The sequence below is a fragment of the Heloderma suspectum genome, chromosome 3 (assembly GCF_057233095.1).
Source record: "Heloderma suspectum isolate Gila_16-S chromosome 3, 16-S_ref, whole genome shotgun sequence".
In the NCBI taxonomy this organism is placed as follows: domain Eukaryota; kingdom Metazoa; phylum Chordata; class Lepidosauria; order Squamata; family Helodermatidae; genus Heloderma; species Heloderma suspectum.
In genome coordinates this window covers 19,913,946-19,940,229 of record NC_139460.1, presented here as the reverse complement: position 1 = coordinate 19,940,229, position 26,284 = coordinate 19,913,946, and the positions used below count along the sequence as shown (strand labels likewise).

The 26,284-nt window shown below is 47.0% G+C and overlaps 1 protein-coding gene across 1 annotated transcript in view; it reads right to left on the bottom strand.

Annotated features, from left to right (window-relative positions):
* Positions 1 to 25,279, bottom strand: part of FAT3 (FAT atypical cadherin 3) — a 198,911-nt gene extending 173,632 nt beyond the window's left edge. The window contains exons 1-7 of the mRNA XM_084845398.1: positions 25,247 to 25,279; positions 23,653 to 23,714; positions 22,078 to 22,167; positions 21,087 to 21,219; positions 19,809 to 20,019; positions 19,301 to 19,369; positions 1,370 to 1,509 (exon numbers count right to left, since the gene is read on the bottom strand). Coding sequence (XP_084701524.1) covers positions 1,370 to 1,509; positions 19,301 to 19,369; positions 19,809 to 20,019; positions 21,087 to 21,219; positions 22,078 to 22,167; positions 23,653 to 23,714; positions 25,247 to 25,279 — 738 coding nt within the window. The remainder of the gene's footprint in view (positions 1 to 1,369; positions 1,510 to 19,300; positions 19,370 to 19,808; positions 20,020 to 21,086; positions 21,220 to 22,077; positions 22,168 to 23,652; positions 23,715 to 25,246) is intronic.
* Between the last annotated feature and the right edge of the window lie 1,005 nt (positions 25,280 to 26,284).

Here is a 26,284-nt window from a genome sequence, read left to right as displayed (position 1 = left end):
TCATTTGATTCCCTTTACTAAAGTAGTAATGTGCTATGTGGAAAGGCCCAGGAGGGGGAAAGGAAGTCATAATGGTTTTTAGAAAGAAGTAAAATCCCTTGTAATAGATGGGCAGCAGTGTTGTTATTAAAGGAAGTAAAACTGTTCAGCAGATCCACACCACTGATCACATTACTGAAGCAAAACATCTCTGGCATTTTTACAATGTCTTTTACCACCTCCAACTGCACTTTGGACACACTGCCAGGGCAGGAAAAAAAATAAAATAAAGGATGAGCAGGTGCTACGGAATAAAATGAAACAGGATTTCATTCCATGGAGCTCAGCTGTTTTGTGGTCAACTCTAGCTGTGCTGCAAGCGGGGAATTTAGGGTTTTTAATAGAAGCACACTGACAGATCGGATGATTTCTTAACGCCACCCACTTTCCCCAGAATTATCATTTTATGTTTTGGAGGGAGGGCAAGTCTTTTTACATGTGCAGATGCTTTTATGCGTAAATGGCAAAGGGATACATGCTAGGGTGGGGGAATGAGATGTTTAAGGGTCGCCAGGAGATGGCTATTGATACTCTTCTAGGGCAAAGTTTCATCTTAGCATATGAACACTTGGAAAAAAAAACAAACCAGAACTAGGGATGTACGAAACTCACTTACCTTTCCGCAGATTATGTTGATGGTGCGGGGGGAGGCATTCTGTCCCTCCCCCCGGAATCCTCGACGGGGGGGGAGGCAATCCGTTCCTCCCCCCCGGAATCCGCCACGGCCGGTTGTGCTCCGTGGCAGCTCCGCGGAGCAGCCGGCCAGGCCCAGGCCAGAGCCGTCCGCAGCCGGATTTCCGGCCGTGGAGGGCTTTGGGTAAAAAACAACAACCCCAAAACCCACGTATGCAAATGGCGGCGGCTATGGCCGCCGCCATTTGCATTCCTTATTTTTGGCCACCTCAGTCTACGTAAATATTTACGTAGACTATGACGGCGAATCAAAAAGGGATGCAAATAGCGCACGCTACGCTATTTGCGTTCCCCTTTATTTTCGCCATCATAATCTATGTAAATATTTACGTAGACTAAGACGGCCAAAAATAAGGAACGCAAACATTTGCGTACGTGTTTTTTTTTTTTTTTTACCCAGAGCCCTCCACGGCTGGAAATCCGGCTGTGGACAGTTCTGGCCTGGGCCTGGCCGGCTGCTCTGCAGAGCTGCCGCGGAGCGGAGCTGGCCGTCAAGGATTCCGGGGGGGGGGGACCGGATCGCCTCTCCCCCATTGAGGATTCTGCGAGGAGGGACGGAGCAAAGGTGAGTGAGTCTCGTACATCCCTACTTGAGACTTTTATTTGGTCAAGGAAAGTGATGTGTAATATATGGTACCTGAGTGCTTGCCACGCTTGTTCCATCGGTGACTTCCACGGTCATGTTGTACACCGACCTCTGCTCAGCATCTAGGGGTTTTGCAATGACAATCGTCCCCACACCTTTGTCTGCATCGAATGAGCTCTCGAAATTCCCCCCTAATGGTTGTTACAACAGAAGGTAGAATTAAATCACTGGAATGTTTTTGTTGACAAATAACATCTATCGACCCGGGGATGGCAATTTGCAGAGAAGCGCTGCACACAACATGCACTGCACATTGAGCCATCTTTCTTCTACGCTATTTCTCTCCTTTCAAGCATCATTTGTATAGGGTAAAACAGATGTCATAAAGGGAAACAAAGAAAATAGGGGAAAAGAAAAGAAAAGGACCCATAGCGCGACAAAAGATTCAGCAATGCATCCAAGCAAAGCATCATTGATTTCTTTAAAAGGCTTTACAAAGCTATTAACCTACAAATACATATGCCCTTGTTAGTACGGACAAGCATTTCCCCCCTTGATTAGATATTCATTGGGATCAAGAGTCAAATGTTATTTGTGAATAATTTCTGAGGAACTCAACAGAATCACCAGGGCAACTGGCGCCATGATTTAACGCATTGCGATTCTTTAATTAATAACCAACCTCCAAAAGAACTCTTCGTAGATACCTGCCTTATACCAGGTCAGGCTACTTGTCCAACTAGCCCAACAGTGCACTGGCTATTCTGACACGCAGTCTCTAGGGTCTCAGGCAGAAGGTCTTTCACACCACTCGACTATCTGATTCTTTTTAACTGGGGAGGCCAGGGGTTGAACCTGGGAACTTCTGTATGCAAAACATGTGCTCCACCACAGATCTGTGGTCCCTCATCTGCCTCTTTCTTTTCTCTCTCTCTCTCTCTCTCTCTCTCTCTATATATATATATATATATATATGCCAGTATAATCATTCAAAACAATTCCAGTACTTCAGCTTAACATAGAGTTAATCTATAGTTGTTAGATCACCTCGCCAGTACATATTCCACTAAGTGATAAATGGTATCCAACTTTTGCGGAAAGTCTAGATAGAGTTCGTTCAAAGACAGTCTTATACATATAAGAACCAGTTCCCATGTCGTCACACTGTATCACAGGGGTAGGCAACACATGGCCCATGGGCTGCATGCAGCCCCCTGGCTGTTTTGGCACCCCTGCCCCAAATGCTAGCATTCCAAATTTGTAGTGGCAGCAAATTCAGCAGCAGACTTTTGATGGTGGTGGTGTGACTTCTGGGGTGTGGGGGATGCAGAAGCTTCTCACCGCTGTTCTAGTGTGACCAACAAATTCAATCAGGATAGGGCTATGAAAATGAAGGGTGGTGTCATGCAATTAGAGCTGGTTCACTGGCTGGGATCACCAGGAGAATAAAGCAAGTTTAGCCCCCACACTAAGTGACCCTGAGTGCAACACCTTACTTCCCCCCTTTAGGGATAATAAAGAGAAACTTCTCTTTAGAGAAACTGTTGTGGTAAAGTCAGTGAGGTGGTTCATCATAGATGTGCAAATGGACTCTTGAAATTCTTCCTCTTATTTGTGGGCAGAGAAATTTGGGTGAGAATTTCATGAAGTTTCTCCAGGTGGAGGAAAAATTCTCAGCAGTTTCTCATTGGCAGGACTTGTAGCACAGCTTCGTTTTTGGTTAAAGGTTTTGGGGGGTTTTGTGCCACAACAGCATCAACTGTCTTGGCAGGCTAGCCCCCACTTTGCGTCCACTGTAATGCAGGTGTGTGTATTGGGTGGGGGCAGTGTTATGTCAAGGTCCAGGGATGAGATGGAGTTACTGCTCTGTCAAAAGCTTCTCCAATTTCCTGAAAGTTTTCTCACCCCATGAAAGGACTTCCATTGTTCTGCCTCATTCAAGATGTTTTATCACTTATTTTTGTGGTGTTTTTGAGCTTACCTAATCACAGATAGCCTCCCAGGGTGCGTGCTTGCAGTTCCTGATCTGAAAAAGCTCTATGGCAGGAATTACCTCAGGATGCCTTAAACTGGGCTTAATTGAAGTGTAGGAAACTGAGGAGGCTACAGGCTGCCAGAAAGATGATTATACAATGAAAACCAGGACCCTTCTGTTCACTCCTCAGCCACCTCTTAAGTAAGGTAAGCCCAAGAAACCCAAACCCAACCCAAGAGAATTTCTCCAAAATTTCTTCACCACTGCATTTCTTTTTGAAAGCAATTTCTCTTCTATCATGTTGAATGAGAATGGCTGAAAAAATTTGGGAGAAATTTTCAGCACAACACTAGCTTATCAACTGGAATCTCGAGCCACCGTGGTGATAGCCAGCATAGTGTAGGAATCAGAGTATTGGATTAGAACTAGGGAGACCTGAGTTCAAACTTCTCAAGCCACATGTGACCTCGGGCCTGCCATTATCAGCCTAACATACCTCACAGGGTTGTTGTGAGGATAAAAGGGATGGGGGATGAGAAACTTGTATGCTGCTCTGCAGGGCTGGCCCTACCATTAGGCAGATTGAGGCAAACAGCTCAAGCAGGAGATGCTTAGGAGCATGGAACTGTGGCAAGGTCTTCAAAGAAGAGCTGCGTGTGGCTTACAGCCTGCCCTGCACACACCCCTAAGTTAGCCTGCTGCCCTCAGGTGAGGTGCAAGATACAGTCCTGTCTCCAGTCTTAAAGTAAGAGGTGCTTAAGGGTAAGGACAGGAATTCCATTCCTCCCACGGGGCGGTGGACAGTGTGTCTGACCAATGAACTGCCTCGTGAAGAAAAAAACGAAACGAAACCGTCTTCTACCCCAGTACTGGGTGGGCTGGTCCTCACTGCCAGGGATTCCTCAAGAGAGGTGCAGGTACAATGTATTTCTTTGTGCAGAAGTCACTGAACCAGCACAGCAGTCGATGAAATATACAAACCCTCCCTCCCCATTCACACATCACTCTCTTAACGACAAGAATTTCGCTAGTCATAGAGTTCATGCACCTCCCAGAAAGCACTTGATCACAATCGGCAGCAAATTATTTATTATTAAAATCATTTATATTTAAATTAATGGAAATCTAGCTTTCTTTTTACCTTTCAACACAAGCTCCTTGCTGCCTTGGTTATGCTTTTAACCTTCTGCACCTTTGCTAAACTAAACATTTTTATTTTCCCTTGACTCTCCCCAATTACCTTTTATTAAAAGTATAGATTCAACATAGATGGGGGAACCATCCCCTATGGTACGAGTGAACCATAAAGAACCCAAGACTAAGTGATTTTGTCATTATGTTCAGAAACACAACGGATCAAAAAGAACCACAGTTGCTTTGCTTGTCCCCTTTGCCTTTCAAGAAAATAAATCCATCATAATTGCAGTTTAGAGAAGAGCTTCCTGGAGATGGGGAAAAGGACCCCAAAGGTTTTTCTACTGTTTTAACAGAAGAAGCAGAAGCGATTAATGGAAGATACGCAGGATGCCAACTGCAAGATGCCTTAAATTCCCATGCAGGGCTGTGGGAGCCCAGGGTGTTCACAACACTACAGAGAGAGCTCAGTGTCCCTCACTGCATGCACAATGGGGAAATCTTTAGCCCACTGATTAATTTCACCCACCCCCCACTCCCCTCAGTGATTCTATTGAACATTTGTGTGCTGTGGAAAAACCTTGATTGCTTTTTAAACCTTTTGGGTGTGGGGCAGGATATGGAATGAAAGGCTTTCTCTTTTTTTCTGACATAACAATTTATGGTAATTGTTCTACAGTGTTAATAATGCTAAGGGGTAATTGCACATTTAACATAATGGCAATATATAAATAGAAATGTAGGCCTTACACATTTCTGATCTGCCTATCACCTGAGTGAGGACAACGGGGAATCGTAAATGGCTTAAATTGAAGGATTACAACTAGCAGCTTCAGAGCTGAACTCAACCCAATTCCCAGTGGCTTCTCATTGGGTCTCTGGGTGTAAGCATCCCCCCTCCCCCAAATCATGAAAGATAGTTGCTTTCTCCTGCACAAGCTGACTAAAAAGCTCAGGACCTCTGTATTCATTCAGATCATTGGAGGAGGCCTTGCTGGTTGTACCACGACCTGCATATTGTCATCTTGCAACAACCCAGAAGTGGGCATTCTCCATGGTGGTGCACACCTTACGGAATGCCCTCCCCCATGGTATCTGAGAGGTACTAACTGTGGAGTGTTTTAACCCCCTGCTCCTTACTGGGATCAGTGACAGTGCTTTGGTAGACACCTACTTTTATTATGTACATCAGCCACTGAGAGGCACAGGAAAAGGGCTTTTAAAAGGGATGGGTGAACCAGTGATATTCAAGCTTGCTGAGATTATCTAAACTCCTCCTTGAAGTCAGATCATCTTGGTCTCGTGTTTGACTGCAATCTGTTTTTCATTTCATTCAAATGAGGAAAGTGTGCATTATGAATGGGAGAAGTGCACACTGTTGGGAAATGCATACTACCCCCATGGACTAAAGTGTGAAAATGTGATAAAACCAAAACCAAAAATGTGCATTTTTAAAGTGCACATTTTTAAAAAATAATGCACATTCTTTTAACCCGAATGCAAGTTTGGGAAAATGCTATGTTTCCCTGAAAAAGCACTTGCATTCCTCCGAACAGGGCAGATCTGAATGAAAAACAAACTGAAATGGAATTTTCATACATCCCTACTTTTAAATCCACAATTAACAGGTCTATCTCACAGATTTTTCCTTGCACACTACTCTGCAAAGGCCAAGACACAGGGAAATGGAACTGGGTAACTTCCATTTCTGTTCACACTAAGCAGGAGGGAGTTCAAAAGACCCCATCACCTTCGTCTTGCTTGGTGCTGGTCCATCAGCTGAATTCAAAATATGGTAATCATCAAATTAGTCGCCATTATGGACTTTATGTAAATAAATATCATAGCAGTTTTATATTCCCACAATGAGTAATATGATCATATCATAATACCATTTATTATTATTATTATTATTGTTGTTGTTATTTAAATTAGGATGTGTTTTATTCGCACTTTTCACATTGTCTAGCTAGGGACCAGTGGCAGAAAAAACCATTAAAACATCCCACAGCCGAGAAGCAATTGACAAAATCCAACTGCATTTCAACCCCATAGTGCACTTTTGTATATACGTGGATAGAAAAGCAGGGTAGAAAGAATAAAGCAAAGCAAAATATTTTTTTTTCTTGTATTGCTCAGACAAATAAAAATTGGATCAATTTATTTTTTGATTTTAATTTTAAAAATGTATTTATCATGCTTGTATGCATCCAAGGAGTATAGCACCATTCTGTATGTTGACACTCCATGCCTGTTTTTCCAGAGGGATTTTGCCCCAAGGTGCCTGCATACAGCTTCAGGTGAAAAGACATGGTGATGGTGGTAGTTGGGGAGGATATATTTAATCTTAACTTGCCAGCCAGTTCTTCATTTGAAACATAGGGAGTTCTCATCTTCAGAGATTGAACCACACCAGGCACCTTCAAACCAAACTCAGGATACATAGCAAATTCAGTTAGATCTACCTGATCTCACAAGGCTCGTAACCTTCAATAGTGAGAAATATTTCTTTACGATCGTTAAGTTGATTCTGAGCATCACAACCAGCGCTAGCAGCCATTATATTTGGGCCTGGAGCGATGAAAGCGCTCAATCAGACTGGGATCGCCACCATTTTGACAGTGGCCAGACGACTCTGAACCTAAGCTCCTCCCTTTTCATTAGCCAGTGGCAGAAAGAAACCTGTTAAAACATCCCATACAAGAGAAGCAATTGACAAAATCCAACTTTACTTGAAAGAACAGAATGAGCTGCCTTAAGATGAGTCAGAACATCGGTCCATCTAACCCAGATTTGTTGAGTCTGACTGGTTTTCATTCCCTCCTATCTGGGGCCTGGAAAGAAGGGAATGCAGGAATGAAGGGCAGGCAGACTTTAAAGCTGCACAGAACATAATTTATTGTCCAAACCATTTTGAGTTCGGAAACCTTTTCTCAGGAACAACTCTTGTTCGAAAAGAAAACAAAGCTGCCCTCCATAGGAATCAACTTGGGAGCATCTCCTTTGTTTCTGGTCTCCACATGCAGCAGAGTGTGGTGGCAAACTGAGGGGTGGGGGAGCTCTCACCCATCACCCCCCAAATGGGAAATTTATCACTGAAAAAGAGGTCAAAAGACTGCGCAGATTTGCATAAAATTTGCATGTGCTAATATATATGCACAGATGCATATTTAGAAATAATTACTATAATTTAAATAGAACCCCTACCCCACAATATTGAAATGGGGGTGACTGTGACTAGGTGACTCATGTGCCTGCTCAGTCTGTGTCTAGATGCTAAGTACTGATGGGTCTTGTGGTTCTTTATCTTTAAACTGGACTTGGACAGTGTAAAGTAGGATACACGACCACTCTTGACTAGGGATGCTGGAGAAATTTGAGACGACTAAAACGAGCTCAGATTTCTAAAGAATCCAACCTGTGGAATCTGCTGTGGAGTGACCCCCTCAAGCCGCATGGATTTCTTTTTACTTTCCTGAAATTTATGCATAATTTATTCATAGGAAAATACAGACATTTCTGCTGAGGAAAAGTAGAAGGGAATGGGGGACAATATGATAAATGTTACGTACTAAGGTAAATTGTGGAAATTGTTATGAAACCTCTGTAATTATTTTAGGGATGTACGAAAGTCACTTACCTTTTCGAAGGGTGACATTTGCGGTGGGGAGGAAGCACTCCGTCCCGCCCCCCCAAATTCTCTCTGGCTGTCTCTGCTCCACGGAGATTCCGTGGAGCTGCCGGCCAGGGCCGCCTGCAGCTGGACATCCGGCTGCTGAGCAGCCTGCAGGGAGGCAAATGGTGGCTGCCGTAGCCACCGCCATTTGCATCCCTGTCTTTGCCGTGATAGGCTACATAAATATTTACGTAGCCTATCACGGCAAAAAAACACAACAAAACAGAGAGTGCAAATGGCGGTGGCTACGGCGGCCGCCATTTGCGTTCCCTTTTTTTTGCCATGAAAGGCTATGTAAATACTTACGCAGCCTATCATGGCTTCCGCAGGGACGCAAATAGCATCCCTGCATTAGCTGTGATAGGCTACGTAAGTATTTACGTAGCCTATCACGGCTATATGGAAGAAGTGAATGGCGGCTGCAGATGCAGCCGCCATTTGCAATGCAGTGCAGACGGCAGCAGGTAGGTGCTCCGTTCCGGGCCCATTTCGCAGGGTGGGTGGGCGGGGGGCTTCGAACCGCCAAGGATTTCAGGGAGCCGAATGCACTGGCACTGCCAGAATGCACTGGCATTTGGCTCAGCCCGATTCGGGGGTGGAGGCCACTCACTTCGGCCTATGGAGCTGAAACAGTATTAGGATGTCCATCTCTTGCTTCAGACCCTCAACATGCCAGCCACCCCCAGCTTCTTACCTGGGCCCTTGTTCCATGAGGGGGGCACTGCTGCCGCTGCTGGGATTGCTGCTGCTGTCGCCAGCTCCTACGCCATCTGGATGCCTGCTGGCAGCTGCCTTTTGTTCTGGGGGGGGGGGAGCCATTTTTAAAATGGCAACTCCCTGCCAGCACGCATTTGAGGACCTAGGCTAGGAGCTGGGGGCCGGGTGGCAGCAGCGTGGCTTCCGGATTGCTCCAAAGCACACCGAAGCACTTTGGAGAGATCCATGTCATGTCGGGCCGCTTTGTGCCCGCTCCGCTTCGCCTCGGAGGCGGCCTAAAGCGCTCCACTTCAACTCGGAGCTTGGGCTTCAGGCGAAGAGGTGCACAGCCCTACAAAAACCCTTGCATTAGGAGAAACGTGCACCAAAATGCATATACATTTTCATGCATTAAAAAAACAAAACCTTTTAACGTTTGGGACAAACCAAAGTTAAGATCAGAAAAATTCTAAAAGTTCAGGACAAATTGAACTTCAGATTGAAAAAAAATGAGAAAGTGAGAGCATCCGAAACTGACAGATCAGCCCATCCCTAAAACAGATATTCTCCCAGTGAGCTCAGTCCCATCTCCCATTCCACATCCTGCATTTGGTGCATCATAGCTAATATATCTCTTCCCATGGGGTTTTCTCAGCTCATAACAGAATATTGCACTGTGAACCTGATGCTAATTTGATTTCATGCCAAAAAACACATCTATTCCCCATGCCCTTCTACGCATGTCTAAATGGCTTATCTCATTTCAGCTGTTTTCTATACACACATAACAGCATTTAACTGTAAACGAATGCATAATTATTCTAGACATTTAATTAAAGTTATGGAGATACCAAGGTGCCAAAACAATTCTACTGGATTATATGCTTTTCATTATTATTTTCGGAGTGAACCCTCCCTTCACTTTCTACAGAAAAGAAGATAGGCCATCTCTCCATCAGTTTGGGGGAAAAAAATCTTTTTGAAGACAAGATTTGCAGATTTTTTTCATGAAAAAAGAATGTGATGAAATGAGCTTAGCCTTGGTACACTTCGAGCTTTTTGGAAGTGAATGTTTTATACTGATAACTGTGTTGGGGGTGGGGTGGGGTGATACTGACCTTTAATTTAAGTTGCTTTGCAGCCATCTTAATGAGCAATCAGAAAATCAGAAACTTATCAGACTGCACTTCTTAAGAAAACTGTGCCTTTCAAAGTTAGAAGGAATTAAAAAAGGAAAATACTAAAGCTGATGCTTTAAAATGCCCTTTCCTTTGCTCATAAAAAATATGGATTAGCTTCAACTAAACCCAATACTTGTTTAAACTACTGACTGTGTATTGACCCCCCTCTCCCTGCAACTAAAATCCCCATAATTTGCTTAACTGATTTGTCTTTGGTACATCAAAGAGTCTTGGGGGGCAACTTTAATGATTATTTATGTTCTTATCCATTGGTTTCCTTTTTCTCATTGCAACATATCACCTGGAGAAGTCAGCAATATTATTTTGTGCCTTTTAAAATATACCTCAATAAAATTATTTTAGTTTAAATTAAGAAGGAGATTAGCAATTAAAAAACAAGCAAACCATGTTTGTTGGAAAAGATAAAAAGCAGATGCAAATAAGTATGTCTTCCTTTTAATCAGGGATTTTTTTCTAAGACCTTTTAGTTGCTTCCCTATTTATAGCTCAGTTTCATATAGCAGACAAAGGAAAAAGACCTGAAAATCCGGCACACGCCACATCCCTCTCCATGGACAGTTGCGGAGTATCTCTGACAGGAATATGTAATTAGTCCATCAGTGTCATGCCCCAACTGGAGGGTCCTCCTCAGAGGAGGAGCCAGAGGACCCAGAAGCCCAGGATACCCCAGACCAGGGGCTGCCACCAGACCCACAGTAGCCCGAACCCACAGGGGAAGTAGCTGAAGGGCCATCCCTGTCAGGAGAGAGGGACTCTGCCTCTGAGGCAGAGGATGAGCCACCTCCTGATCCCCCAGACCATTGTCGCCTCAAGCGACAGGCTAGCAGGGCTCCTGTTCGAAGGAGTGCTCGCCTCCTAGGGAGAAAGGGATCCTCAGGAGTAGACTCTGGAAAAGGAGCTCTGATTGCTGAAGCTGAGCTCTGTGTGGGGTCTGGCTGGCTTTGGGCTTAAAAGCCTTCACTGGAAACCCACCCAGTGGTGGAACAACCTGGTCCATCCAGCCTCTGCCATACACCTTGCCTCTTGAATTGTGCCCTGTGTCTGATGCTCTGTTTCCTGCCCTTTTGGACTGCTCAAAGATCCTGCTTCTGGACTGTGGAACATCCCTGACCAATTTACTGTGTTTGACCGCTTGCTTGTTACCTTGACTACTCCTGCTGATCCTTGTTGTGTGACTGTCTGTGTTCTAGGGGTGTAAGAAACCCCACTTACCTGGCTCTGCCGGGTTCCGCGGGGGGGGGGAGCACTCCGTCCCTCCCCCCGGAATCCTGGCCAGCTGGCTCCTCTCCGTGGCCAAGCCACAGAGCCGCCGGCCGGCTCTGGCCGCACGCCGCCAGACATCTGGCTGCTGGGCAGCCCTGCAGGGACGCAAATGGCGGCTGTTGTAGTCGCCGTCATTTGTGTCCCTTTCTTTCGCTGTGATAGGCTACGTAAAAATTTACGTAGCCTATCACGGCAGGGGGAAAACCCGAGTGTACACAAATGGCGGTAGCCGCCCCCATTTGCGTACGCTGGGTTTTTTTTCCCCCTGCCATGATAGGCTATGTAAATACTTAAGTAGCCTATCACGGCTAACGCAGGGACGCCATTTGCGTCCCCATGGAGGCCATGATAGGCTACGTAAATACTTACGTAGCCTATCACAGCAGGGGGAAAAAACCCCCAGCATATGCAAATGGCGGCGGCTACCACCATTTGTGTACGCTCAGGTTTCCCCCCTGCCGTGACAGGCTACATAAATATTACGTAGCCTATCACGGCCTCCATAGGGACGCAAATGGTGTCCCTGCGTTAGCTGTGATAGGCTACGTAAGTATTTACATAGCCTATCATGGCTGAAGAGGAGCAAGTGAATGGCGGCTGTAGGACGGCTGCCATTCACACAGCAGCGCGGATGGGAGCAGATAAGTGCTCCGTTTCATGTGACTTTCGTGGGGTGGGAGCAGCGGGCACTTCGTCCCACGTGCCTTTTGTGGGTTGGGGGGGCAGGGGCTTCGTTCCGCGATGGGTTTCGGGGGGGGGCGAATGCACTGGCATTTGGCCTCACCGAGATCCGTCACGGAATTCTCTGACATCCCTACTGTGTTCTGACCTCTGTCTGGAATTTGACCACTCCTGCCTTAACCCAGACCTCCTTGGACTGAAACCTGTGAGCTTGACCATTTGCTTGCCAACTTGACTCCTCTATTGCCTTGCTCCCTGTATGTGCTTGCAACCAGCCAAGACTTGATCTAGAGCAGGACATTAAGTGGTGCCCCTTGTGGGAGATAGGAAGTAAAGTGATGGGTCAGAATTTCATTTCAGCTCAGTTTTGATAAGAATGTATCAACATTGACAAAGTTCTCCATATTTGGGATGAAAAGAACTTGAGATTTAAAAAATTCAACCATATTAGTGCTGAGTTAGGGTTACCACCACTTCTTTCTGACAGACGCCTGATCTTTAACAGCTACTACACACCAGTAGGGATGGCGGAGAATTCCACCATGGATTTCAGTGAGACCGAATGCGCTGGCATTCGGCCCCCTGAAATCCGTGGCGGAACAGCCTGCCACCCCCCCATGGATCACCCCCAGGACGAGACTTACCTGGGGCGGATGTTCCGGACGGCGGCGGCTCCAGCTTCGGCGGCTTGTCTTCTGACTGGCTGCCACCACTGCCATTTGCAGTCTAATCTTTTTTTTTTTTTTTTTACATAGACGTGATAGGCTACGTAAAGACTTACGTAGCCTTTCACGTCTGGGTTAAAAAAGAACATAAAAAACCACGTACGCAAATGGCGGCGGCTACGGCGGCCGCCATTTGCGTTCCTTAGTTTTCGCCATCTTAGTCTACGTAAATATTTAAATATTTACTTAGACTATTACAGCGAAAATAAAGGGGAACACAAATAGCATAGTGGGCGCTACTAGCGTTCCTTTTTGATTTGCTGTTTTAGCCTACGTAAATATTTATGTAGGCTAAAATGGCGAATCAAAAAGGAACGCAAATAGTGCCCACTACGCTATTTGAGTTCCCCTTTATTTTCGCCGTAATAGTCTACGTAAATATTTACATAGACTAAGACAGCGAAAAATAAGGAACGCAAATGGCGGCCGCTGTAGCCACTGCCATTTGCGTATGTGGGTTTTTTGTTTTTGTTTTTAACCCAGACGTGATAGGCTACGTAAGTCTTTACGAAGCCTATCACGGTTGAATACAGGGACGCAAACAGCGGCGGCTATGGCAGCCACCATTTGCGTCCCTTAGGAGTGCACGAAAGCCACTTACCTGGTCTCGCAGCTTTTCGCGGTGGGGGGGAGGCGCTTCGCTGCTCTCCCCCCGAAGTTCAGGCCGGGGGGGGGAGGCTTCCCGCCTCGCCCGGCTGAAATTCAGGCCGAGGGGGAGGCTTCCCGCCTCGCCCGGCCGAAATTCAGGCCGGGGAGGAGGCGCCTTGCCCGGCCGCGAAATAAAAAGTAAAAAAAAAAAAAAGCCCCCATGATAGGCTACGTGATGATTAACGTAGCCTATCACGGCTAGATCTGCAAAGTCAGCCGTGATAGGCTACGTAAATCATCACGTAGCCTATCACGGGTGACTTAAAAAAAAAAAAAAGCGCGTACACAAATGGCGGCCCCCATAGGGAGCCGCCATTCGCGTTCCTTATTTGGTCGCTGTAGTCTACGTAAATCTTTACGTAGACTACGGCAAAAATAAGGGCAACGCAAATAGCCGTACGCGCTTTTTTTTTTTTTAAAGTCACCCGTGATAGGCTACGTGACGATTTACGTAGCCTATCACGGCTGACTTTGCAAATCTAGCCGTGATAGGCTACGTTAATCGTCACGTAGCCTATCACGGGGGTGTTTTTTTTTTTTTTTTTTTTACTGTTATTGGAATGGCGGTGGCGGCAGCCGGTCGAAAGATCGGCTGCTGCCCCCGCCCCTGACGAAGACCCGATGAACCGCCGCCGGGAGGGACATTCACCAAAGGTACGTCCCGTCCCGGTGGGGGGGTGCGGGGGGCGGGGGGGTGCGGAGAATTTCTCCCCGAAACTTCTTCAGGGGGCCGAACACGTTGGCGCTCGGCCCCCCGAAGTTTCGGGGAGAAATTCTCCGCCAACCCTAGCGTCCCTTCTACCCAGCGGCTGGATGTCCGGCTGCTGGCGGAGCCGGCCGGCAGCTCTGCGGAATCCCCGCGGAGCGGAGCCGGCAGGGCAGGACTCCGGGGGGAGGGATGGAGCGCCTCCCCCCCGTCGAGGATTCCGGGGGGGGGGGATGGAGCACCTCCCCCCCACCGCGAAGCAGATCCGCGAAACGGTAAGTAACTTTTGTACATTCCTACACACCAGGCAGGTGCAACATGGTTCTCTCCATGCTGGGAATAGCTGTACTTATAGCATTTAGTTGGGGCAGGTGAATGCAAGGAGAGGAGAGAACAGAGTTGGCAGGCAACTCCTGCCCTCATGCCTGTCAAGCCCGCACGGTCTCCTTCCTTGGAAGAAGGAGACCATGAAGACTTGGCTGGTTGCCTCCTGCCAATCGCACCTCCTTCCCTCCTTGCAAGGAGGGGAGAAGGTGCAGTTGGTAGGCGGCAACAGGGGAGGGGGGAACTCCAGCGACTACCACTGTTGCGCGCAATGTGGCTTGCAATGAAGGTGGGCAGCTGTGTGGCTTCATGGGGGGCTCGCTAGGCCATCTAGAAGCTTGTGTAGCACCACGAGCAAGGATGGGCCATGGCAGCAGCTTGGCGAGCACCCCATGAAGCTGGGAACAGGTGTATCCGTCCATCCCCATTGGCCAGTGCCCTTCCTTGTTCTTATATCGCAAGCAAGCACTGAAAAACAGATAAATTGCCCAAGCAGCCAGTAGTACAACAGCAGGAGCTTTGGTGTCAGAGGAAGACCGCACCCAAAAGTTGGACCTGGTTGTGAGTGCGTTTAGCTGGGGTGGAAATTTAGGGAATTTGGTCTGACCCAAGGTAAAAGAAGTCATTAAGGGCACAATCCTATGCATGTTTAGATACAGAAAAAGCCTATACCTCCCAGCATAGAATCATAGAATAGCAGGGTTGGAAGGGGCCTATAGGACCATGGAGTCCAACCCTCTGCTCGTTGCAGGAATCCAAGTCAGAGCATCCCCGACAGATGGCTGTCCAGCCTCATCTGGAATGCCTCCAGTGTGGGAGAGCCCACTACCTCCCTAGGTAACTGGTTCCACTGTCGTATTGCTCTAACAGTCAGGACGTTTTTCCTGATGTTCAGCCAGAATCCGGTTTCCTGGAACTTGAGCCCATTATTCCATGTCCTGCATTCTGGGATGATCAAGAAGAGATCCTGGCCTTCCTCTCTGTGACAACCTTCCAAGTACTTGAAGAGTGCTATCCTATCTCCCCTCAGTCTTCTCTTCTCAAGGCTAAACATGCCCTGTTCCCTCAGTCTCTCCTCATAGGGCTTTGTTTCCAGTCCCCTGATCATCTTCGTTGCCCTCCTCTGAACCCTCTCCAGCTTGTCTGCATCCTTCTTAAAGTGTGGTACCCAGAACTGGACATAGTACTCCAGATGAGGCCTAACCAGTGCTGAGTACAGGGGAACTAGGACTTCCCGGGATTTGGAAGATATGCTTCTATTAATGCAGCCCAAAAGAGCATTTGCCTTTTTTGCAGCCACATCACATTGTTGGCTCATATTCAGCTTGTGATCTACCAAAATTCCAAGACTGTAGTGTTGTTAAGCCACGTATCCCGCATCTTGTAACTGTGCATTTGGTTTCTTTTTCCTAGGTACAGAACTTGGCATTTATCCCTATTAAATGTCATTCTGCTGTTTTCTGTCCAGCGCTCCAATCTATCAAGATCACTTTGAATTTTGTTTCTGTCTTCTAGAGTATTAGCTATTTTGGGGTCCAGGAGGTGTGCACTGGGTAAATCTGTACAAACAAAAAAACTTGATGCAGGAAATCTCTCACACATCCCTATGCACAGAAGAGTTGGGCAGAGAAGCTCAGTTCTTTTCATGATGTGGGTTTTCAAGAGACAAAGGTCAGTGTGGTGTAGTGGTAAGAGTGCTGGACTGAGAGTCAGGAGATCCCGGTTCTAGTCCCCACTCAGCCATAGAAGCTCACTGGGTGACTTTGGACCAGTCACTGACTAATCCACCTCGCAGGGTTGCTGTTGTGAGGATAAAATGGAGAGGAGGAGGATTATGTACGCCACCTTGGGTTCCTTAAGGAGGAAAGAAGGCAGGATATAAATTATTTATATATTTATTAATGTCAAGAAACAACGTTTCTGTAGAATCTTGCTTCTTCCACTCAGGATGGCAGATCCAGAATACAACTGAACACCGGCCTGACAACTGACTTCTGTTATCTGTTTGAGTGATCGCTTATTTCAAGGCAATGGGGATTTACCATAAGGTGAGATAAACTAACACATGAGGGGTAAAGAAAAACCTTAATTGATTCTCCCCACTTTTTTCTTCTTCCTTTGAGATTTACTTTTTCTCCCTTTTTTGGCTATAACAGGAGGCAGCTGCCATTATAACTTCTCTTTAGATGAGGACTTCAAGAATACTAGAAGTAATAAAGAATCAAACCATAAAAAGTGCACCCTGAAGAAAAGCTCTTGCAGCAGATGCTTTGAACACAGCGAATGAAGAAGGAATATTGCTTGTGAGGCAAAGGGAGAAGACTGTTGTCGGGAGTCTACAACGTTGGCTACTCATTGACTCAGTTGTGCTCCCAGGAGAGATGGATAGTCCAACGGACGCCCCCGCCCTCTGCTCTGCCTCTGGTCTGCTCCCACTGAGCTGCTGCCCCTTGTCACGTCCCCTGTACCCCTGAGTAAATGGGCCATTTGCACCTGTAATATTGTGCAGATGGGGAGAGGCTTTATGGCCGCTACGTGCACAATATTAGATTTATGGAAGTTCCCGAGACACCATTTCCCCCCGCAAAATGGCAACTGCAGGAATGACGGGCAATCGAGGACGGCTCAGGGTAGGTGAGGGTGGCTTGACTAGCATGGGGGGTGTGAGAACAGGTCTGGGGGCACAGAAGTGGGATCAGCGACTTGGCAGGTGCCTGGAGGATCAGGATGGAGGGTTGCCTGTCCATTTCTATAGATTCAGCAGGACCATGCTGGTGGGGGATAATGGGAGTTGTGGTCAAACCCATCTAGAGGGCACCAGGTTGGGGAAGCCTGGCCTAGTCCTTAAAGATGTATAGCAGCACGTGTGAGTATATCTTGGCTGGGTGAGCAGAGGGAAGCTGGAAGGCCAGAAGTGGGAAATGAAACTCCAAGTTATGCTTACAGACTGATGATCAAGCCATGATGCAATTGTACAATGTCGCTCAGACTGCCAGGACAGTAATTCAAATGCTATTTCTTTGCCTATGATGTTTTGTACCTGCTTTCTAGAGTCTCTTTAGGATTATATGGGATGGAATGCTCACATTCAATGTTGTTAGTGAGAAACGAAGATACAGAAAGCAACTCATGTGCAGATTACAGACTAACTAGTACTGAAAGGGACTCCATGGACAAGACAGAACCAAAGGAGTTGTGTTCAGAGTTTGGCCAATATTGTGCTCAGCAGTTCCACTGTAGCTTATTCGGTCCAATTGCTTTCAGGCCCAATGGTGAACCATTTGTTCTGAAGTGCTTATCAGGCAGCACCTCCAAATTTTACTATGCCACTGCAAGCCTATACCAAGGAACAGGGATGGAAAAATCTCTCAATTTCATTCTCACTGTGAGATGGTTGGATTTTCAGGCTTAAGCTCATTCTGTTCCATACTGCAGTATAAGTTTGCAAGCTTGTTTTTTAAAATCTGCATGGAAATTCACACATTTTGGGTATGCGCATCTCCCAAATGTATGCATTTCTGTGCACATTTTTCAGATACATGTATTTTCCCACTGATGTGATGCAATACTTTTTTTAAAGTAATCATTTTGTGCACACTCTTCACTAATACGCAACAAACTGCATCACCAAGCTCAGAAAAGTGCAGATGTCGGTGCACAGCTCTGTCTCAGCAAACTTAATGGCTTTGGAGGTGTAAATCTGCATTAAAATCTCAGTAGAACAAATTTCTCACCCATCTCTATTTAGGTTGCATGTACGAAATCTGAGTTTCTGCAGACCAGACCAAACAGGGTCAGACTGGGCCTATAGAACTGGACTGCAGTGTTCCTCATCTCTGGAGACACTTCCCGAAGTCCGTTTCTGACAGTGACACTACTGCCAGTGACAGTAGTGGCCCCTCCCCGATAGAGAAGATGACACTGCAAAGTATCCCAAAGTGGGGAGCAGCATGGTATAAGCACCTGGCTTGCCGCTCTCATCTCTGACTTTGTTTTCCTGTCTCAGCTGGTCTTGCACCCAGCTGTTAAAAAGTGGAGAGTCACCTGCCTGTGATTCGGCATGCACTGAAGAGGAGGCAATTTAGCAGCATCAGCTGCAACCTAAAACACACTTGAGCGCTTGTTGAGTCTTACTGCCCTCAGCAGGATTTAGGGATATGCAAACGATTTCAAAACAGCAGCCTTTGTCTGGAACACACCTGCCAATCTAGCAGAGAACCATCTTCCTGTCCCCCCATTTCCCCCCCTCAATTACAAATCCTGGTGGCCTTCAATATTTTTAATTATGAACTGCCACTTTCCTGACCACCTGTGACAAAGGACAATTATCTTCAGGTGAACCAAGCAAGTGAGCCCCCCCTCCACCAACCCCCTTCCCCTCTCTGTGGTAATTCATATCTGTAATACAAATTACAAGACATACTAAGACCACTATAAAATCAGGGTTTTAAAGGTCAAAACTAGCACTTTAACATTGGGTCTAGAAACCAAGTAGGAACCAAATAAAGTTGTTACAAAATTGGTGTAATATTTCCACGAGGCACCATCCCAGTAGCCGTATCTTGAATCAGTTGTAGTTTCTGGACACTTCTCAAAGAGCGCGCCCCATAAAGCTCATTATAGTAATCTAATCTGTAAAATGGGTTAGTGCTAATATTTACAGGCTGGCAATAATATTTACAGGATAGTGATATTTGAAGACTAATGTGCAAGGCCAGTCTAAATTATTTAAAACACTATTTGGGAGAATAAAACCCTGATGATTACAAAGAAGGACTGTAATTAGGCATGAATATGCTAATTGCTGACAAAATGGATGCATAATGTCCGTGTGGTGTCTCCCAGGAAGCTAGGAAAGATACACTTTGGCTTCAAAGATACAGCAAACAACCAACATCCAAAAAGGTAGCTTAGAAAGTGAACTGTAGCAAATGTGTTTGCACTGAAGGTACCTTCTGTTGAACAGTTCTGCCCACAAGCTGTCTGTAGGATATAGAACATCTCTCGAGCATGCTTGCCACCTTGAAGCAGAGCAGTCGGAAGCAGAAAAAAATAACCAAGATAACAGAATGCAAAAGGAAAATAAAAGCGTGAAGAGAAAAGAGAGAGAGAAATGAGGGACAGCCGATCTAAGTTACCATCAAAATACATTTAGAAATGAGATTAGCAAACTATGGCCAGAGAATTTAAATGACAGACAACATTAGGATTGCAAGTCAATCACATATTATGGAAGAGAAAGAAACAATCCAGCCATACAGCTTAGCTAAGGCATCATAACCAAAGCGTGAAAAAGTAGTACAGTAGTATATTTAGTTAGCCATTTTCAGTACAACACCACAAAAGCAATTTTAATTCTAGGAAGCTAATCCCTTGTTAGTTTTTTTTTCCTTATCAAAATCTACACAATAGTTATTTCCCCTTCCTGAACTCTGCTTATTGCACCATGCCCATGCTTACCGACTATGTCAAACCACAGTGGGATGTTAGCGGGTTGCACGGAGACCACACCAACGATTTCCGTCACTCGGTCGCTTTCCATGACAGTGAAGTTGTAGAAGGGCTCATCAAAAGTCAGCGGGATTGGTGAAGGTGATGGTTTCTTAATCCACTCAATGTGGAGGCGGGCAGTTGAAGATTTCTGTGGCCGGCCATTGTCAACAGCTTTTATCTGTTGTACATGGAGAGAGAATACAGATGGCAATTTATTTAGCACACTCCTTTGTGTATAGGTTTTGGCCATATTTTTGGCTTTAAAACAATTAACCATATTCAGTTATCTCTCAAGGTTTCTCTAGGAGTCACAGGTAGAGACGTTCCCACTCACCCCCATCCAGGTTCTCCAGATGCCTGCCCAGCCCCTGCCCCCATGTTCAACCCTCCTATGCTCGGCGAGCAGTCTGCACTCACCCCAATGGCCTCATTGACTTCCATGGTTGCCATTTTTTGAAAAATATGCATGAAAATGCGCATTTTGCTAATGTGCATATTTGCATGTATGAAAGTGTGCATTTTTTGCAAATCTGCATATTTGTGTGTGTGAAAGGTGCTTTTTTACAAAAAAGAGCATTTTCACAAATATGCAAATATGCGCATTTGCAAAATGTGCATTTCTGCAGGCACAAATGTGTGTATTCACAAAAATGCACATTTTGCACACGTGCAGATATGCACATTTTTGCAATCGCCATTTTACTTTTCAAAAAAATGGTGACTGTGGAGCCTGACAAAGTGTGCAAAGGCCTCCAGAGAGACCGCCCCTCCCAAAGCTCCACCTCCTCAGAAAAGGAAGAGCAGCTCCCGAGTGAGTTGTGCTCCCAAGGAACTCTTCTTGAGGCTGCGGCTCGGTCAGCTTTGCTCCCCACTGGGCTTTCCTTGATGGGTATGGCAAGGGGCAGGAAATGCTGGTTCCAGACTGAGCCAGTGTTGCAAGGAGCCCCTGAAGGTGCTGGCTCGGTTGGGAACTTGCTTCTCCCTGTGTCTATGTGACTGTATGTGAGTGATAGGGGTGTATTTGTGTGTGCTTGTGAGTGAATGGAGGGTGTATGTGTGAATAGCATGTGTATGCGTAGGCACATATGTGAATTATTGGCTCCAAACAAACATGTCGTGTCTGCATGCCAGCAGTGGGAGTGGCCCTGTCTACTTTGGGTCATAGCCCCACCTGTTGCTTGCATGCAGCCCCCGACATGCTTCTTCACAACCAATCTCGCCCTAAGGCTGAAAAAGGTTTCCCACCTCTGGCTTGAAGAGTTCACAGCTGGGAAAGACTTCTACCTGGCCACTGAAGAGTGTCTGCCTGTCAACTAGACAGGAATGGGCTTCAAGGACCAGCTGTATGACCAAGTATACGGGCAACTCCTTATATCTTCTGCCAAAAAGGAAACATTAAATATGGATCTGAGTACTGCACTGAATCAGAGCTACGTCTTTCAGTGTGCCAGAAGTACTGCAACTGAGCTCCTGACTTGGAGGGGGGCTAAAAACAATTGTCCCGCTAATTCTCATTCTACTGAAGATCCATCCATTACTCTTAGTAGTGAAAATCCCAGGAAAAATGTGCCTCTGTATATACATCTGGGAGGGAAATGCTACAGGAGGAATTAGCAGTTGTGGAAACAGGGTAAGGGCCACCATGTAAACCAAGTACTGTGTGACATGACTTCATTTTGTGAAACTCTTCTCAATCAAAAACAGGTAGGGGAGGGAGACTGAGACATTACGCTTATGCAGCTGGTCGCACCGTGGGTTGCGCAAGAGTTACGTGCCATAGGTTGCACAAGGATAATGTGCCTGCTTGCGTAACCGTGTTTCCTCAAACGTAACTTTGGTTGGATTCTTCTCTTGTGCATAATTCAAAACCTAGTTTCTGCTAGCACAACATCATTTGCGCTGTTGGAATGACACAGTTGGATACCACCCTATGTTTCCACCATGCAAAGGAAATCCTTTTTATATTCCATTCTTTGCCACAACCATTCCACATTTGTTCTTAGGGCCAGCAAAGGGGGGGGGGGGCAAGCATGTTGGATACCTGTTGAGGTCCACATCCCAGCAAAGGGGCCACTGTTGATCTCGATAACCTATGGTCCTTCTGCCAGTGCTGCCTGTTCACCTGTTGTATCCCAGCATGAAAGGAGAGCGATAGGGAATTCCACCACGGACCCCAATGAGGCCGAATTCCAGGGAATTCGGCCTCTGGAGTCTGTGGCAGAACATTCCCACTCACCTCTGCCTCCCGCCTGATCGTCGTGGAGCTGAATCCTCCTCGCCGGTGGCTCCATTCCGCAAGCGATACAGCCGCCACTGCTGTCCGTATCTTTGCGGATGAGAAACGGGAAGTGATCCGGACACAAATGGCGTCCGCCACGCCATTTGCGTCCCTGTTTCTTCTTGCGATAGACTACGCGTCTGTATTTATGTAGCTATTTACGTAGCCTATTGCGTGAAAAAAACAGGGACATATCCACGGACTCACTGCAGAGCGGAGCTGAACAGCGAAGATTCTGGAGGGGAGGAATGGATCGCCTCCCCACCTGCGGAGCCCAGGTAAGAGGATTCGTACATCCCTAGAGAGAGAGAAAGGGGGCGGCAGCCTTCCCTTGCTCTGCCTTGGCTTCTCCCTCTGGGCAGTGGTGTAAATTGGGCCCAGGCAGAGATGACAAGCAAATGGACCACGGCAAAAGGAGCAAGTGGACCCACCTAGGTGGGGGCCCACTCAGGGCATCTAGCTCAAGGGCCCTGCAATACCCAGAACCAGAATAGCCTGTTCTCTCAGGAGATGCAATGTGCATTTTGAAATTAGGGCTCACTTAGATAATTCTCTTTATTATTTCTTTATACAACTTGGGATTCAATCCAGCCCCTAGGAAAAGGTTTGGGGTTGTCAAGCTCTGTCTTATCTCCTTAGGGGGTATTTTTCTCTCTACAAGTCTGCTATGCAAAACAGATGGATCTGGATAAAAAGGAGGTAGGAGGCTTTCCCAAAGGGTTCATCCCTGCAGCAGCCAAACCTGGGGGTCTGATCTGCACTGCGCTGTGTGTTAAGAGTACATTGTTGTTTATTAAACCAGATCCTAAACTCACTAGCTTCACAGTGTGATGTGCGGAAAACACTTGCTTACAGCGTTGTTTACGCTCTCTTGGAAATCACTGCTTAGGCTCTTAAACAAGACGGGGTAGGGGGAAGGGGGGGAGCTATTGATCTGTATGGCACACCACCAAACACCTGTGTCCACTCAATACTTCACTGTTTGCCATTCACTTAGGATCCTCCCCCATCTAACCCTTTCCAATCCATATAAAATCGTTCCAACAACAAACAACGGGCTCCAATTAATGTTCCGTGTTAAGATGAGTGTGCCAAATGCTCTTTATATCCATTAAGATCCAGACTGTAAAAATTCTTGCATATATTTGACAAATCAAACCATCTACTTGAATGGGGACACCTGAATTCAACGTAGTGAACAGGGAGGCTAAAATCCAGCTCTTAATTTGATGCTTCTGGCAAAATAGATTGTTGCCATTGAAAGCTCATGCCACCATCATTCGTTAGTCTTTAACATGGCACAGAGCCTTCTATTGACTTATTCATAGGAAAGGAAACTGCCTTGCAGCAGCTGAGAGTATTTGTTTAGCCCAGGGTTGTCTATTCTGACTGGAAGTGACTCTCCCGGGTTTCAGGCAGGGAGTCTTTCCCACCACCTGCTACCTGTTCCTTCTAATTGGAGATGCTGGGGATTGAACCTGGGACCTTCTGCATGCAAATCACATGCTCTGCAACTTAGCCGGAGTCCCTCACAATTCAAAATGTGTCCACTGCTCCCCTGAGCTGACCAGGAAGTGGGAAAATAGGGGATAGAGCTAAATGTGGGATAGAGTGAGGAGACCAGAGATCCAGGAGACACAATTGCCGTTGCTGAACTGGAGCCCCAAATGGCGGGGAGAGACTGCACCAATTAAAGAGTGTGGTGTAACTCTCCTTTCCTTGATTAAAAAGCCCCACCCCCTTTAGAAGCAACTTGTTCTGATCTATCCTTGACCAGAGCCTCTGGTCTGGAGCCTAGCTAGCGCTCCTTCATTCATTTAATTCCTGCCAGGCCTGTTGCCTGCACTAACGGGTCAACAAGGGGATGTGTTGGGTCCCCAATGGATGGCAGATGGTTCCTTGGGCAGAGGTGACTCTGGAGATTCCAATCCAGGTGTCCCTGGTTCAAAGAGCCCCATTCCAACAGAATCAAGGTTGGACATAATATTGGGTCTAATCCCAACACCTTTGCCTCCAGTGCCGGTGGTCCAACTGATCTGGCTTGCCTCATGGAGCCTGGGTCAGAGTCCAAGCTGCTACTCAAAGTGGGGGTCATGATACCACTGAACCCTCCTGCATCACATAAAATTAGGGATGGCGGAGAATTCTGCCACGGATTTCAGTGAGGCCGAATGCACTGGCATTCGGCCCCCTGAAACCCATGGTGGAACGGCCTCCCACCCCTTGCCACCCCACGGAATCCGCCCAGGACGAAGCTTACCTGGGGCGGAGAAGGAGGTGGCTCTGGCAGTGGCTCTGGCAGAGGCAGCTGGTCTCATGGCTGGCTGCTGCAGCCGCAAATGGCGGCCGTCATAGCGGCCGCCATTTGCATCCTTCCAGGCTGCCGTGATAGGCTATGTAAGTATTTACATAGCCTATCGCGGTAAAGGTAGCCATGCAAATGGCATAGAGGCCGCTGTTTGCGTCCCTGCTCCTTGCAGTGATAGGCTATGTAAATACTTATGTAGCCTATCACGGCAGCCTGGAAGGACGCAAATGGCATCCGCTACGACGGATGCCATTTGCGGCCGCAGCGGCCCAGCCGCGGCCAGAACTACGGCTGCAGCTGGCCCCGGCCGGCAGCTCAGCGGACCTGCCGTGGAGTGGAGCCGGGCAGGGAGGATTCCGGGGGGAGGGACGGAGCACCTCCCTCCCAGCGCAGATACCCCAGCATGGAACCAGGTAGGTGTTTCGTACATCCCTACGTAAAATATGGGGTTAGGTGGGCCAAGCCCAATAAGCTATGAAGGACTGTGTCTAAACAAGCCACACAGCACTCTTCAGGTGTAGAAAGGAATAGGTATGTGAAAGATTGGGTCCTGTGATGGCAAGCCCTATGCAGCCTCTAGATTAGCCAGGCCTGGTAGAAATGCTATGACCCTGGCTTTTTACACTTGTCTGGTCAACTGAGCAGAACATCCTTCTAGTCCTGTCTCCAGCTCAAAATTTACTCTGACTAGGGATGGTGCAAGCACCCGATTCCATCTGGGAATCTGGTGGAACCCCCCTGCCTGCACCCCCGAGCCCTGCTTGTCAAGCCCCTGCCCCTGCTTGCCCCTCCCATGCTAGGCAAGCATCCTATGCTCACCCTGCTAGATTTGTCAAGCTCCACGGTCACCATTTTTTGAAAAATAAAATGGCGATTGCAAAAATGTGCATATTTGCTCATGAGCCAAAATGCACATTTTTTGTGCACACACATATTTGTGTGCGTGCAAAATGAGCGTTTTTGCAAAAATGCGCATTTCCACACATACGTGAATATGCACATTCGCAAAAACACACATTTTGGCTCATGCGCAAATATGCACATTTTTGCGATCACCATTTTATTTCTGAAAAAATGACAACCGCAGAGATCCATGAGGCCATCAGGGTTAGTGCAGGCTGCTCGCCGAGTACGGGAAGGGCTTGACTGTGGTCTGGGGATTGGCAAGCGGGGGCAGGGGCTGGGCAGGATCCCAGAGAACCGGGATGGGGGTGGCTTCGCACAGCCCTAACTCTGACTACAGGAGAACAGATGTACCCCCCCCCACAACCCTTGAAAATAGCAATGCCTTGGGACAGGGCTGGGGAATCTGTGGCCTTCTAGATGATGTTGGTCTCCAATTTCCACCAGCTGCAGCCAGACTGGCCAATGGTGAGGGATGATGGGAGTAGTAGTTCACCAGCATCTGGAGGTGGACAGCTTCCCCAGCTGTGCCTCAGGATGTAGCCATAGCTCTATGCTTTTTCAAGCATTCAATAGGGGAGCCCAAGGAAGCCCGTATTGTTTTCGAAGCGAGCTGAGTGCGGAGTTCTCAGATGAGTAAAGGCCTGAGGAAGATTCTTGATGGAATGTAATTGTAGGAAGCAACATTAAAAGTGAAACCTGCTCTTGAAACATGGAAGTTGCATGTGTGCTTTCCATAACAGATGCTTACAGTTAAGATATCGTAGCTCCCAGCAGTGAACTGCTTTCTAGAAGAGACCATTCCAGTCTTTGGGTCAATGAAAAACTTCCCATCATCGTTTCCATCCACAATGCTGTAGGAAATCTCCGCATTAGGGCCTTCGTCCTTGTCGAAGGCAAAGGCTCTGTAGATTGGCTCCCCTCTCTTCTTGCGGTCCCTCTCAGGCAACTTGA